The sequence below is a fragment of the Plecotus auritus genome (genome assembly GCF_963455305.1).
Source record: "Plecotus auritus genome assembly, chromosome: 2".
NCBI lineage: Eukaryota > Metazoa > Chordata > Mammalia > Chiroptera > Vespertilionidae > Plecotus > Plecotus auritus.
The window spans coordinates 223,043,169-223,058,086 of NC_137771.1; the positions used below are offsets into that span (position 1 = coordinate 223,043,169).

At 46.4% G+C, this 14,918-nt stretch overlaps 1 protein-coding gene across 1 annotated transcript in view; it reads right to left on the reverse strand.

The window, feature by feature from the left end:
* BACE2 (beta-secretase 2) overlaps nt 1-14,918 on the reverse strand; it is an 89,011-nt gene that overhangs the window by 22,477 nt on the left and 51,616 nt on the right. Inside the window, exon 7 of the mRNA XM_080655109.1 lies at nt 12,579-12,728. Coding sequence (XP_080511235.1) covers nt 12,579-12,728 — 150 coding nt within the window. The remainder of the gene's footprint in view (nt 1-12,578; nt 12,729-14,918) is intronic.

Sequence of the window (14,918 nt, forward strand, 5' to 3'; positions counted from 1 at the left end):
CCAAGTGTGGGTCTTTTGGATTGGTAGGCACAAGAACAGTATTTAAAATCCAAACAGAAAAGGAAGCCAGAAGTTGTGCTGGCGAAAACATAGGTGATCAAACTGACCCTGAGGAAGGTTAACGTCACTGTACTTCACCTGCAGAGCAGATGGGAGGGAGAGGGGCTGCAAGGCGGAGAGGGGAGCAAGGACACAGTGGTGGCAGTGCCTGGAGTCACCAACTGCCAGGCACCGAGCAGCTGCTGTGTCCAGGGAGCTGTTCCGGCAGGTGGAACCCTGCACTGATTGGTTTGTCTGTCTGCAAACCCTTCTTCAAGGCCAGGCATCATTCTACTCCTCCCTGTGTGCCTGGCGCCTAGGCACCTAGTATACGCCAGGCATATAGGAAGGCCTCAATAAATGCGTGTCAAATGAATGAGCGACGCTAAGCTTTGATCGGTGTTAAATTAAGAAAAGGGGGGGGGGGGCGGTGGCTTAGCTGTTACAGAAACAGAAACACACACACACACACACACACACACACACACACACACACACACACACATACCCCTACCTTTGAATGAACTAACTCCATAATGAAATCCAAATAATTATGAAGTATGATGCAACTGATGATACTGATGCGAACAGAATTTGTATCTTTTACTCTGGCCTGTCTGTGGGTCCCAGTTGACTCCCAATAAAAATTCCAGGCTGTAAATCTGTCACGTGTCGGGAAAGCTGTGGTATTTCTGGATCTCAGAAGAAACTGTCTGCCTTAAACTGAGTACAAACAGGCGAACCAGTGGCATAAGGACTGAAACTATTTACACTTACAGGGTTATGTGAAAAAAAAAATCAGAATTTGTCTGAGAGCTGGAAATAGATTTTTTAACAGGCCAAAGAGAATTCAGCTCGTGTGTTTTGGGAAAATGGTGTTGGTGACAAACCAGACTCTCCTGCTCTAGCAACCACTCACCCAGCTCTGCCTGCTGGTGTCTACAGGTCCCAGGGAGGGACCCCAGGCTAATACTTTGGCGACAAGGAGCCCTGGGATTGCTCTGAATGTTAGGAAAGAGGTGGGGCAGGCAGAGCTGAGGTATTAGATGACGCCAGTGCGTCCTTGAGGGGTGTGACCAGCAATATGGAGCGTGCGTGGTTCTCAGAAGGGGATTGTTCACAATTGCCCATCCATGTCCTTCCCAACAGGCAATGGAAAGCAAACATGGTGAGGTTGAATAAAAACTCAGAAAAATAATGGGGAATATTGATTTTTATTTATTTTTAATTTTTTTTATTTTTTAAATTTCTTTATTGACTAAGGTATTACATATATGTCCTTATTCCCCCATTACCCCCCACCCCCCCATTTATGCCCCCACCCCCCTGTTGTCTGTGTCCATTGATTAGGCTTATATGCATGCATATAAGTCCTTTGGTTGATCTCTCCCCCTTACCTGCACCGTCCCCTACCTTCCCTGAGGTTTGACGTTCTGATTGATGTTTCTCTGTCTCTGGATCTGTTTTTGTTCATCAGTTTATGTTGTTCATTATATTCCACAAATGAGTGAGATCATGTGGTATTTATCTTTATCTGCCTGGCTTATTTCACTTAGCATAATGCTCTCCATCTCCATCTATGTTGTTGCAAATGGTAAGAACTCCTTCATTTTTACCGCAGCGTAGTATTCCATTGTGCAGATGTACCACAGTTTTTTAATCCACTCATCTGCTGATGGGCACTTAGGCTGTTTCCAAATCTTAGCTATGGTGAATTGTGGGCTATGAACATAGGGCTGCATATATCCTTTCTGATTCCTGTTTCTAGTTTCTTGGGATATATTCCTAGAAGTGGGATCACTGGGTCAAATGGGAGTTCCATTTTTAGTTTTTTTGAGGAAACTCCATACTGTTCTCCACAGTGGCTGCACCAGTCTGCATTCCCACCAGCAGTGCACGAGGGTTCCTTTTTCTCCGCATCCTCGCCAGCACTTGTCATTTGTTGATTTGTTGATGATAGCCATTCTGACAGGTGTGAGATGGCACCACATTGTTGTTTTGATTTGCATCTCTCTGATGATTAGTGATTTTGACCAGGTTTTCATATGTCTCTTGCGCTTCCTTCTGTCTTCTTTCGAAAAGTGCCTATTTAGATCAGTTGCCCATTTTTTGATTGGGTTGTTTATCTTCTTTTTGTTAAGTTGTCTGAGTTCCCAGTAAATGTTGGGAGATTAAACCCTTATCGTTGATATCATTGGCAAATATGTTCTCCTATGCAGGGGGCTTTCTTGTTGTTTTATTGATGGTTTCCTTTACTGTGCAAAAGATTTTTATTTTGATGTAGTCCCATTTGTTTATTTTCTCTTTAGTTTCCATTGCCCTAGGAGCAGTATCAGTGAAGAAATTGCTTCGGCATATGTCTGAGATTTCGCTGCCTGTGGATTCCTCTAGTATTTTTATGGTTTCCCATCGTATGTTAAGTCCTTGATCCATTTTGACTTTATTTTTGTGTATGGTGTAAGTTGGTGGTCTAGTTTCATTTTTTTGCATGTATCTGTCCAATTTTCCCAACACCATTTACGGAAGAGACTGTCTTGACTCCATTGTATTTTCATGCCTCCTTTGTCAAATATTAATTGAGCATAGTGATTTGGGTCGATTTCTGGGTTCTCTATTCTATTCCATTGATCTATATGTCTGTTCTTGTGCCAGTACCAGGCAGTTTTGAGAACAGTGGCTTTGTAATACAGCTTGATATCTGGTATTGAGATCCCACCTACTTTGTTCTTCTTTCTCAGGATTGCTGCAGCTATTCGGGGTCTTTTTTTATTCCAGATGAATTTTTGGAAAGTTCGTTCTAGGTCTGTGAAATATGTCGTTGGTATTATAATGGGAAGTGCATTGAATTTATAGATTGCTTTGGGTAGTATGAACATTTTGATGATGTTGATTCTACCAATCCATGAACATGGTATGTTCTCCCATCTGTTTATGTCTTCCTCTATCTCTTTTTCAGTGTCGTGTGGTTTTCCATGTATAGGTCTTTTACCTCCTTAGTTAAGTTTATTCCCAGGTATCTTAATTTTTTTGGTGCAATGGTAAATGGGATTGCTTTTTTAGTCTCTCTTTCTGTAAGTTCACTATTGGTGTATAGAAATGCCATAGATTTCTTGGCATTAATTTTGTATCCTGCTACATTGCCGAATTCATTTATTAAGTCTAATATTTTTTTAATGGAGTCTTTAGGGTTTTCTATGTACAGTATCATGTCATCTGCAAATAAGGACAGTTTCACTTCTTTTCCAACTTGGATGCCTTTTATTTCTTCTTCTTGTCTGATCACAATGGCTAGTACTTCCAGTACTATGTTGAACAGGAGTGGTGAGAGTGGGCATCCCTGTCTTGTTCCTGTTCTTAGGGGAAATGGTTTTAGTTTTTGCCCATTGAGTATGATGTTGGCTGTGGATTTGTCATATATGGCTTTTATGATGTTGAGGTATGATCCTTCTATTCCCACCTTGCTGAGAGTTTTTGTCAAGAAAGGGTGTTGGACTTTGTCAAATGCTTTTTCTGCATCAATTGATATGACTATGTGATTTTTATCTCTCAATTTGTTTATGTGATGTATCATGTTTAGTGATTTGCAAATATTGTACCATCCTTGCATCCCCGGGATAAATCCTACTTGGTCATGGTGTATGATCTTTCTGATGTACTGCTGGATCTGATTTGCTAGAATTTTGTTGAGGATTTTGGCATCTACGTTCATGAGGGATATTGGCCTGTAATTCTCTTTCATTGTGTTATTTTTATCTGGTTTTCGTATTAGGGTGATGCTGGCTTCATAGAAGGAGCTTGGAAGTGTTCCTTCCTCTTGAATTTTCTGGAATAGTCTGAGGAGGATAGGTTTTAGTTCTTCCTTGAATGTTTGGTAAAACTCCCCTGTGAAGCCGTCTGGCCCCAGGCTTTTGTTTGCTGGAAGCTTTTTGATGACTGCTCCAATTTCTTCCATAGTTATCAGCCTATTGAGATTTTTAGAATCTTCCTGATTGAGTTTTGGAAAGTTGTCTTTTTCTATGAATGTGTCTATTTCCTCCAGGTTGTCTAGTTTGTTAGAATAGAGTTGTTCATAGTATTTTTTTAAACAATCCTTTGTATTTCTGTGCGGTCTTTTGTTATTTCTCCTCTTTCATTTCTGATTTTGTTTATTTGGGTCCTCTCTCTTTGCTTCTTGGTGAGCCTGGCTAGAAGTTCATCAATCTTGTTTATCCTTTCAAAGAACCAGTTCTTGGTTTCATTGATCTTTTGTATTGTGTGTGGTTTTTTTTTTTTTGTCTCTATGTCATTCATTTCTGCTCTGATCTTTATTATTTCCTTCCTTTTGCTCACTGTGGGCTTTTCTTGTTGCTCTCTTTCTAATTCTTTTGAGTTGTTGAGTTAGATGATTTATTACCATTTTTTCTTGTTTTTTGGGGTAGGCCTGTAGAGCTATAAACTTCCCTCTCAGGACTGCTTTCATTGTGTCCCATAGCATTTGCATTGTGTTTTTATTGTCATTAGTCTCCAGGATGTTTTTAACTTCTTCTTTGATCTCGTTGCTCACCCAATCATTATTTAATAGCATGCTTTTCAGCTTCCAAGTGTTTGAATTTTTTGGAATGTTTTTATTGTAGTTTATTTCTAATATTATGCCATTGTGGTCTGAGAAAATGCTGGTATGATTTCAATCTTTTTGAATTTGGGGAGACTTTGCTTGTGACCCTATATGTGGTCTACTTTTGAAAATGTCCCATGTGCACTTGAGAAGAACGTATATTCCGTGGCTTTGGGGTGTAATGCTATGAAGATGTCAATTAGGTCCATCTGATCTAGTGTGTCATTTAGAATTGCTGTTTGTGTGCTGATTTTTTGTCTAGAGGATTTATCCAGTGATGTCAGTGGTGTATTAAAGTCCCCTACTATGATTGTATTGTTGTCGATCTCTCCCTTGATATCTTCCAGGAGTTTTTTTATGTATATGGGTGCTCCTGCATTGGGTGCATATATGTTTATCAGGGTTATATCCTCTTGTATTGATCCCTTTATTATTATTAAGTGGCCTTCCTTATCTGTTGTTATGGCCTTTACTTTGAGGTCTATTTTGTCAGATATAAGTACTGCTACCCCAGCTTTTTTTTCATTTCCATTTGCCTGAAAGATGTTTTTCCATCCATTCACTTTCAGTCTGTATGAGTCCCTTGTTCTGAGGTGGGTCTCTTGTAGACAGCATATATATGGGTCGTGTTTTTTTATCCATTCAGCCACTCAATGTCTTTTGATTGGAGCATTTAGTCCATTTACGTTTACAGTTATTATTGAAAGGTACTTGTTTGTAGCCATTTTTATTTTTTGTGTTGTGTTCCTTCTTACCTTTTTATTTCTTTTTTTAAAAATATATTTTATTGATATTTTTACAGAGAGGAAGGGAGAGAGATAGAGAGCTAGAAACATCGATGAGAGAAAAACATCGATCAGCTGCTTCCTGCACACCTCCCACTGGGGATGTGCCCACAACCAAGGTACATGCCCTTGACTGGAATCGAACCCGGTACCCTTCAGTCCACAGGCTGACGCTCTATCCACTAAGCCAAACTGGTTTCGGCTTATTTCTTTTTACACCAGTCCCTTTAGCATTTCTTGCATTGCTGGCTTGGCAGTGATAAACTCCCTTAGCGGTTTTTTGTCTGTGAAGCTCCTTATTTCCCCTTCAATTTTGAATGATAGCCTTGCTGGATAGAGTATTCTTGGATTCAGTCACTTGGTTTGCATCACTTTGTAAATTTCCTTCCATTCTTTTCTGGCCTGATGTGTTTCTGCTGAGAAATTATTTGATAATCTGATGGGAGCTCCCTTGTATGTAACTTTCTGTCTCTCTCTTGCAGCCTTTAAGACTCTTTCTTTGTCCTGAATATTTGCCATCATAATTATGATGTGTCTTGGTGTAGGTCTTTTTGGGTTCATCGTGTTTGGGACTCTATGCTTGTGTGACTTTTTTCTTCACAACATCAGGGACGTTTTCTGATATTATTTCTTCAAATAGGTCTTCTAACCCTTGTTCCTCGTGTTGTTCTGGCACCCCTATTATGCGTATGTTGCTTCTTTTCATGTTGTCCCATAGCTCCCTTAGGCTCTCCTCCTGTATTTTAATATTTTTCTCCAGTTGCAATTCAGTTTGGCTGTGTTTTGCTTCTGTCTTCTAATTTGCTAATTCGGTCCTCCACTTCTCCTAGTCTACTGTTGAAACTTTCCATGGTGTTTTTTATTGCAGCTATATCACTCTTCATTTCTTCTTGATTCTTATGTAAGTTGTTGATTTTTTCATCCATTTCTTCTTGATTCTTACTAAGGTGTTGATTTTTTTCTTCCATCTGGTTTATGAACTCTATGACCCTTATTCTGAATTCTTTTTCTGACATATTGCATGCCTCTGTTTCACTTAGCTGCTTTTCTGATGATTCCTCCTTTTCTTTCCTTTGGGGTATCTTTGTCTACCCATTTTGGTTTCACCGACTGATCTAGATGTCGAGCTGTGCAGGGGCTGCTCCTTGGGTGGCAGTAGCTTCTCGGGCTGCGGTTGCTCCTCGGGCAGTCATGGTAGCAACTGCTTCTCAGTTGGCAGCGGCTCCTCTGGTGGGTGCTGTTCACAGCAGTGGTGTCTCCTCTGGCTGGTGGGGGAGGCTGCTCAGATAGCTGCTGTTCCTTGGACAGGGATGGGCTGACTATGAGGTTGTTGCTCCTCGGATGGGGACGGGTTGCTCGTGTCCGCTGCTCCTTGGATGGGGGCCAGCTGCTCACGTGGCTGCTGCTCCTTGAACAGGGGCGGACTGCTCACGTGGCTGCCATTCTTTAGATGGGGGCTGGCTGCGTGCTGCTGCTGTTCCTCAGATGGGATGGGCTGCTCATGATGCCGCCGCTCCGTGGACAGGGGCAGGTTGCTTGCAGGGCTGCTGCTCCTCGTACGGGTGTGGGTTGCTCATACAGCTGCTTCTCCTCAGACGGGGGGTGGTCTGCTCGTGCGGCTACTGCTCCTCACGTGGGAGTGAGCTGCTCATGCTGTTGATGCTCCTCGGACAGGTACGGGCCCCTCACCTGGCTCCTTCTTGTTGGACAGGTGCAGGCTGTGTGTGGGTGCTGCTCCTCAGATGGGGGGAGGCTGGGCTGCTTGTGTGGCTGCTGCTCCTCAGAATGGGGTGGGCTACTCACACAGCTGCTGCTCCTTGGATGGGGGCAGGTGGCTCACACAGCTGTTGCTCCTCAGATGAGGGTAGGTGGTTCGTGTGGCTGCGCTCCTCGGAAGGGGGCTGTCTACTCACACAGCTGCTGCTCCTTGGAAGGGGGCTGGCTGCTTGTGCGGCACAGCTGCTGCTCTTCAGACAAGTGCAGAGTGTGGGCTGTGCGCAGCTGCTGCTCCTCAGAGGGGGCCGGCTGCGTGGGGCTGCCGCTCCTCAGTCGTGGGTGGGCTGCTCAAGTGGCTGCTGCTCCTCGGATGGGGCGAGCTGCTCGTGTGGTTGCTGCTCCTCAGATAGGGGAACTGGCTGCTCACACAGTTGCTGCTCCTTGGACAGGGGCAGGCCACGTGAAGCTGCTGCTCTTAGGCCTGGGGTGGGTTGCTTGTGGAGCTGCTGCTCATTGGACAGGAGCGGGCTGCTCCCGTGTCTGCTGCTTGTGTGGTTGCAGTGCCCTGGGCTAAAGCGTTGGGCCAGTCAGAGGGGAGCGTGCTTCAGAACTCACAAGAGCCTGCGCCCAGGGTGGCTGGAGCCTTGATGACCGTGGGATCGCAGCCTAGGTAGCATGTCCCTGGCAGGGGTGGCTGTAGAGTCCCAGGTGTTATCTGAGGGCATTCTGGGTGGAGTTGAAGCTGGGAACCCAGTTACAGCAGCTCTCCCTTTCAAAAAGGCTAGGCCTCTGAGGACAAGCTGGCCTCCCAGTACTATTTGCAATGGTAGCAGAAGCTGCCTAGTAAGGCGAGCCTGATTAGCCTGCCCCTGAAGGTCCTGTGGGATCTAACTGTGCCTCATTCACATTCACACACACACACACACACACACACACACACACACACCACCTGACCACACACTCCTCTTTTACTTCCTCACTCACTCATGCTCTTTCCCTCCTGCCTCTATAGTTGGGTCTGGGGTGTTATTGACCCATTCGTGGATGGAGTTTCCTCTCCAGGTGTCTGGTTATGTGGCTTGCTTTCAAGATCCTTGGCCAGACAGGATAAAATTCACCTCAACAAGACACAACACAGAAGGAACTAAGCACAAATGTACTCATGACACCAATAACCCCATTATAAGTGACCACCTGAGAAAAGATAATTAGGGGAGAGAAAGAGAGCACAAATGATATCGAAGAGAGAGAAAAAGGTAAGAGAGAAAAGAAAAAGGAATAAAAAGGAGAATATATATATATATATATATATATATATATATATATATATATATGTAAGACACCACAGAGCCAATAGATAAACCAAAAAAATACAAACACCACACACCCAGCAAAGAGGGTTGGGGCAGAATCTGTAGCAGCTGAGCTCATATACTGAAAATAGGATTAAGAATTGGATGAATATGGGGAGGACCTCAATTTAGTATTGAGGAAGTAGAAAGGGAATAAGTGGATGAGAAGAAAGAGAATGAGAAGAAAATAATAATAATAAATTTATAAAAAAATAGATTTCAAAAATGGTATAAAAATTAAAAATAGTAAATAAAAAATAGTGATGGAAAAATAATGCAAAAAGAAATAGAAAATAAAGCAACAAACAAAAACAGGAAAACAAAGAAGAAAGTAAGAAAAAAAGGGATAATAAAAAAATAAAATAAATAAAAATAAAAGTGAAAAAAATGAAGTGTCATTCCTTTGGCTGGCTTATGATCCCAGTAGTCTGTACTGTACAGTTTCTCAGTTTCCCAGTTGCTGGGGCTAAAGATTTCTCTTTAGGTCAGTTCCTATGACCTCAGGGAGTATTCAGATTCCTTTGTATTATTCAGGGTGGGATCTGGGTGTGGCTGTATTGGTTGCCTGGAGACTGGAGGGAGGGGCTATCTCTCAGGAGAAAATGGTGACCGGGACTCAGGTATGACTCAGCACCAGACTCGCTACCACCTCTCCTGGACCGCCGCCTACTCTCCCCAGATTCCACAACTCCACACCTTCTCTTGCACCTCAGCCATGGGTAAGTGTCTGTATCTGAAAGGTCCTATGAACTAGGTTCAGTGAAGAAAGGCACAGGACCCAGAGCGAGGAGGGACTGCAAGCTCCTTTCTTGCTGGCACTACGCGGTCCGGCCAGCCCTTCAGGGCTGCCTCTGAGCTCAGATCCAAAATCCAGAGTCCAAGGTCCAAAATCCCCTACCTCCCGCAGTCCCGTGGACCCTTTTTTCACAGTCAGACCCTTTGCCTGTCCTCAGGGACGCGGCTTGGTGCCCTGTGGTGTCTCCCTGACCCTCTGGGCACAGAGTTCCGGCAGACTCTCCTGCCTAGATCCTTGATTTCACCTTTCTCCAGGGGATCTCTGCCCTTCCCAGCTGCAAACTGTCTCACCAGCTGCGTCTCCTTCGCCAATTCGGGCTGAATTCTATTCGTTTCAGCCGCTCACTCTATTTGCTCCAGGACAAGGCTCAGGACACTCTGTCTATTCCACCGCCATTTTGTCTCTCGGGAATGTTGATTTTTAAAAATTGAAAATGTGAACATGTCTAAGTCAACCCCCAAAACATCTACAGTCTCATAAGTGAGAATAAGACTGGATTCTTACTCAGAGATATGCACATGGATGCCACCTCCCCAACCTGTCTCCCTGTGTCCCCACGCTCACCCCGGGCTTGATCCTAAGAGCACTGACAATCCCCAGTGAACTTTCAGCTTTGACGGTTATTACCTGCCCTGGACATAATAGGTTTTTCTCTGATTGCCTGCTTTTTTCCTCCTGCTTCTCGTGAGTCCCTGACTCTGCCAACCATCCACATGCCATTTATTTGCCAGAACACGTCCACCTGTGTCCTCAAGCTAGGTTTTAACTTTAGTTACAAACGACGCTGATGAAATAATGTCCACATTTGGCTGGTTGGCAGACCAAAATATAATCATAAAGAGTACATTATTTTAAAGATGCTGAAAACATATTCCAACATCACTCTTTGCAGTGCCGTTCAGCCAAGGTCATGGTCGTCTTCTGAACATGCCACTGCAAGTATTACCATTTTTCCTTTATAGTTAAAGAGGTAGACGCAGACAGGGCGAGTGAGTCAAGGGCAGTGTCCTCTGCCGGGCTGTATTTCAGTCTTACCCCCAACAAGTGCCCGTTTCTGGATTGCACCCCCTCCCACTATGTAAAGTTGAAAATGGAGAAAAGGCAGTATTATCACTTACTTGTTTCTTCTGAAATTATTCCTCCTTTCCTACCTCCTAGCCACACTCGTTTATCCCAAATTCACCAGCTTATATGACAAAGACACAAGGGCTTAGCCATTTAACAGTTACAGGGCCCTGCATGGCAGTGTTGTGGAAGGAAGGGTGGTCTTTAAAACCCATGGTTCTCATCTTCAAGGAAATAATTGAGAAAGAATAGAAGTGTGTGTGTGTTTTCAGAAAACAGAAGTCAAAGGAAAAAAGGCGATGGCATAAAATACACCCTAAAGACATGGCCCCATGCCAGATGAGTAGCCTGGAAAACTCGCATTATGGGTTTGAAGGGCAAGCTCACAAATGGGTTATTCTGCTCAGCAGAAGTTTGACAAAAGATGGGTTGTTTGAGTCGGGTCTTTGAGGATGGGAAGAATTTAGATACACAGATGGAGTGGGGACCAGAGGGCATTTCAGGCGGGGAGTGGCGAGGGGTGGGGAGTGGCGAGGGGTGGGGAGTGGTGAAAGCAAAGGTTAGGAGAGGGAGCAGGCACAGTGACCAATCAGTGGAGGATCAAGGGTGTAGCAGGAAATAGGTGGGAGAGCAAGAAAGGGCCCAGTGAGGAGGTCCTGGAAAGCCACACCAGGGAAAGAGACCATCAGCATTTAAATAGTGGAACTGAAAGCTATGGTTTAGGAAGACTGACCTGGAATAGTTGTAAAGGGAAACAGAGTGGTGACATAGATGCCTGGAGGGCACTCTGGAGGTTCCTGAAGTGATGGAAGGGGGTGTGGGAAAAGGCGAGAACATGACTAAGGAAGACAGAAGTTGGTCTATTTAATTAGATGCTTGGGATGAAGAAGGAATCAATGATTTATTGCATATGGGGGAAATGATGTCTTAATCTCTGAGAATCGAGTTTTATTCTTTATTTATACATAAGTAGGAAAAACCCATCTATTGGTATTGTAGATGTTGCAAAAATGTCCTCAATTCTTGACCTTTCCTTGTAGCCACCCCTTGGTGATGTGACTTAGCAGCTCCTCCCAATGAGAGGTGGTGTCTACTTCTCCACCGGGGAGTCTGGGCTGGCTTTGGCCTTGTGTGGGCAGCACTGTGCAGGAGGTGGTGGCTAGTCTGGGCCTAGACTTCAGGAGTCCCTGAGTTTCTTTTCTCTCAGAGGAAGAAACCACTGCTATGAGTCACTGCTGGATGGTGAGACAACAAATAGCCCTATCACTCCACTGACCTAGCCACCAGAGTAAATGAGGCCATTCCAGACCCCAGACCAAGACCATCCTAGACCGAGGCCAACCTAGACCAAGACCATCCTAGACTAAGACCATCCTAGACTAAGGCCAACCTAGACCAAGACCATACTAGACCAAGGCCAACCTAGACCAAGACCATCCTAGACTAAGACCATCCTAGACTAAGGCCAACCTAGACCAAGACCATACTAGACCAAGGCCAACCTAGACCAAGACCAACCTAGACCAAGACCATCCTAGACCAAGACCATCCTAGACTAAGGCCAACCTAGACCAAGACCATCCTAGACTAAGGCCAACCTAGACCAAGACCATCCTAGACTAAGGCCAACCTAGACCAAGACCATCCTAGACCAAGGCCAACCTAGACCAAGACCAACCTAGACTAAGACCATGCTAGACCAAGACCATCCTAGACTAAGGCCAACCTAGACCAAGACCATCCTAGACTGAGGCCAACCTAGACCAAGACCATCCTAGACTAAGGCCAACCTAGACCAAGACCATCCTAGACCAAGACCATCCTAGACCAAGGCCAACCTAGACCAAGACCAACCTAGACCAAGACCATCCTAGACCAAGACCATCCTAGACTAAGACCATCCTAGACCAAGGCCAACCTAGACCAAGACCATCCTAGACCAAGACCATCCTAGACCAAGACCATCCTAGATTAAGGCCAACCTAGACCCAGCCAACACCAGCTGACAAGACACAGGGGAACAAGCCCAGGAGATCAGCAGACCCACCCAGGCTCCTGAGCAGGAATTAATGCTCACTGATAAAGCTGCTGCTATTTGTGGTTGTTTGTTACTAGGCACCACTGTGTATCTATTCCTGTGTTAGGTATCGATTATTAGATAATATGCACGAAGGGCTTTACTTTTGCATGTTACATGTTGAAGAGAGAAAAGCACAAATCTAAGCTTATACCTGAGGCAGGATAGTGATACGGAAGGATCTGCTGGAGTTCTCGTCTCTCAGGTAGATGGAGATTTTCGGGAAGTAAGACCAAGGTGTTTCGGAATTCGCCCAGCATGCCAGCTGGGATCCAGTCCAGAAACCATCCGAGAATTCTGGAATCTAGACAAAACACGATAACGTGAGAACTAATGACTAGTCTGGCGCGTCAACAGGAAACAGCTCCCAGCTCTTCTTGTCACCTCGACAGCTGCCCACTGGGATAAACAGTGTGTAATTTGGACAGCGCAGTGGAGCCACCAGTCCTCTGGAGGGTAACGGTGCTGACAAAAACAATTATTCGAACACTGAGGCTTGTGGTGCACTCGCCGGCATCAGGCACCTTTATAAGCGCTTTGCAGTCTAAATACTTCAATCCTCAAACGCCGCCATCAGTGCGGTAACATTACCCCCTCCACTTCACAGATGAGGAAACCAAAGCACAGAGAGGTGAAGCGGCTTGCCCAAGGTAGCACAGTAGTTGGCAAGGACCCTTTAAAAGAGAGACCAGATCCTAAATGTGGCCCTCAGGACCTTTTAGGCATCACCTCTCCATTAAATTCCCCACACACAGCAAGCTCCCTCCAGGTGCAGAGCCCCTTGTGAGCTCTCTGCTCTTCTGGAACATCTTTCTCCTCTCCAGATCTCAGCTCGGATGATGCCTCCTCCAGGAAGCCCTCCCTGACTCCCCCACATAATGCTGGTCCTCCGCCAGGGATTTCCCTGTAGCAGTTAGACATTTACTGTGATTGGTTCACTTCTGTTTCCTGCACTAGGATCTGAGCCCTTTAAGGACAGAGGCCTGCATCTCCTTATGGTCCTAACACCCAGCCCATCAGAGAGATTCAGGACAGATTGTGGGAAATATGAATGGGCTGGAACACAGAACGTCCACCTGTGCCTCTCATCAGGGGACTGGAAGGACAGTCACCCAAGCATGTCTACTAGTTGCTGAATCTTAAGGGAATTACAAGTTCCAGCCATGCCATCTCACCAGGACCAGGGGAGGCACCAGAGCAGGCCTGCCAGCTCCCGGAGGGAGGACTGTGTGGGCGGCTCCTCTGCTACCACGCGTGTCCCTTCCAGCACAGAGCCCTGCTCGGGCGACGGTTGGGGGAGTACGTGGTGGGGACAGAGCTAGGAGAGTACTGACGGGGAGGAAGGCGGTGTTTGTCCCTGAGGTAGGAACACCTGGGCTGAGTTGAGGGACGAAAGGGCGTTGGTGAGGTATGGTGGCGGGGGGAGGGGGAGAGAGAGGAGGGCAGAGCATGAGACCTGCCCCATTGGGGACGCGGACAACAGCCACGGAGGCTGGTGCAAAGGATAGAAAGGCGCATGAGGCAGGCACGGAGAGAACCAGGGCACCACGGTGCATTTATCAGAAACCGTTTCTCAGAGGCCTGGGCTCCGCGGCACACCAGTGTCACTGTGGCATTCAAGTGGGACGTGCACGTCACTTGTTGCTGGAGTCCAGCCTCCGGGGGCGAGATGCTGAATTCCAGAGTCACAGACAGGAGGGTGGGACGTGGTAATGTGGCCGTGGACAGACCACTTAGGACAGTATAGGGAGGAGAGGGACCTAGGACCCACCCTGAGAAATAGGCAGGAAGAGAGATCCCCAAGAGGGCGGCCCAGGGCTGGGAGAGGTGCCGGGAGGAGGGCGTGATGGAAGCCGAGGCAGCTAAGCACACTGCTGTCAGAACACGTGGGGCAGGTAGAGGACACTGTGGTGGGACAGGATGAACACGGGGTGTATCCCGTGCTACACAACCGCACACACAGGCGCCAGCCCTCCCTCCTGCCGGGTGACAGAGGGAGAAAATATCCTGTGTCTCTCCATCCATGGAAGGCTGCCCCTGAACTGCCCAGGAGTGACCTGCAAGATCTCTAAGGCTGGCTTTAATGCAGTTTCTCCTTTGATAAAAGCGAAGTCGATTGGAAATGGGCATCCTAGGGACGAACCTCTCGCCAGACGATGGGACGGGGCAGTCATTTTGCTGGAAAGGGTGGCTCCGCTGGCCCGCGGCCCACAGCTCTGATGTCAGCACTAAGAGCAGGTCCAGCCACAGATGGAGAATGAGGCTCAGAGAGGCCAAGTACCTGGCCTGAGGGGCCCAGCTCAGTACTCGATGCGGGACCATCTGCCTCCCAAGGAGTCTGGGAAGCTTCCAGGGGCTAAGCTGCGGGGGGTGGGGGTGGGGGTCAGGCCTCAGGTCACAGAGCTCTAAGGTCAGAAGTCATCTGGAAGCAGGGTCCTCTGCTTGTGCGATTTAGAGTTGCAGAAGCACGCGGCCTGAGACGCACGGCGCCACA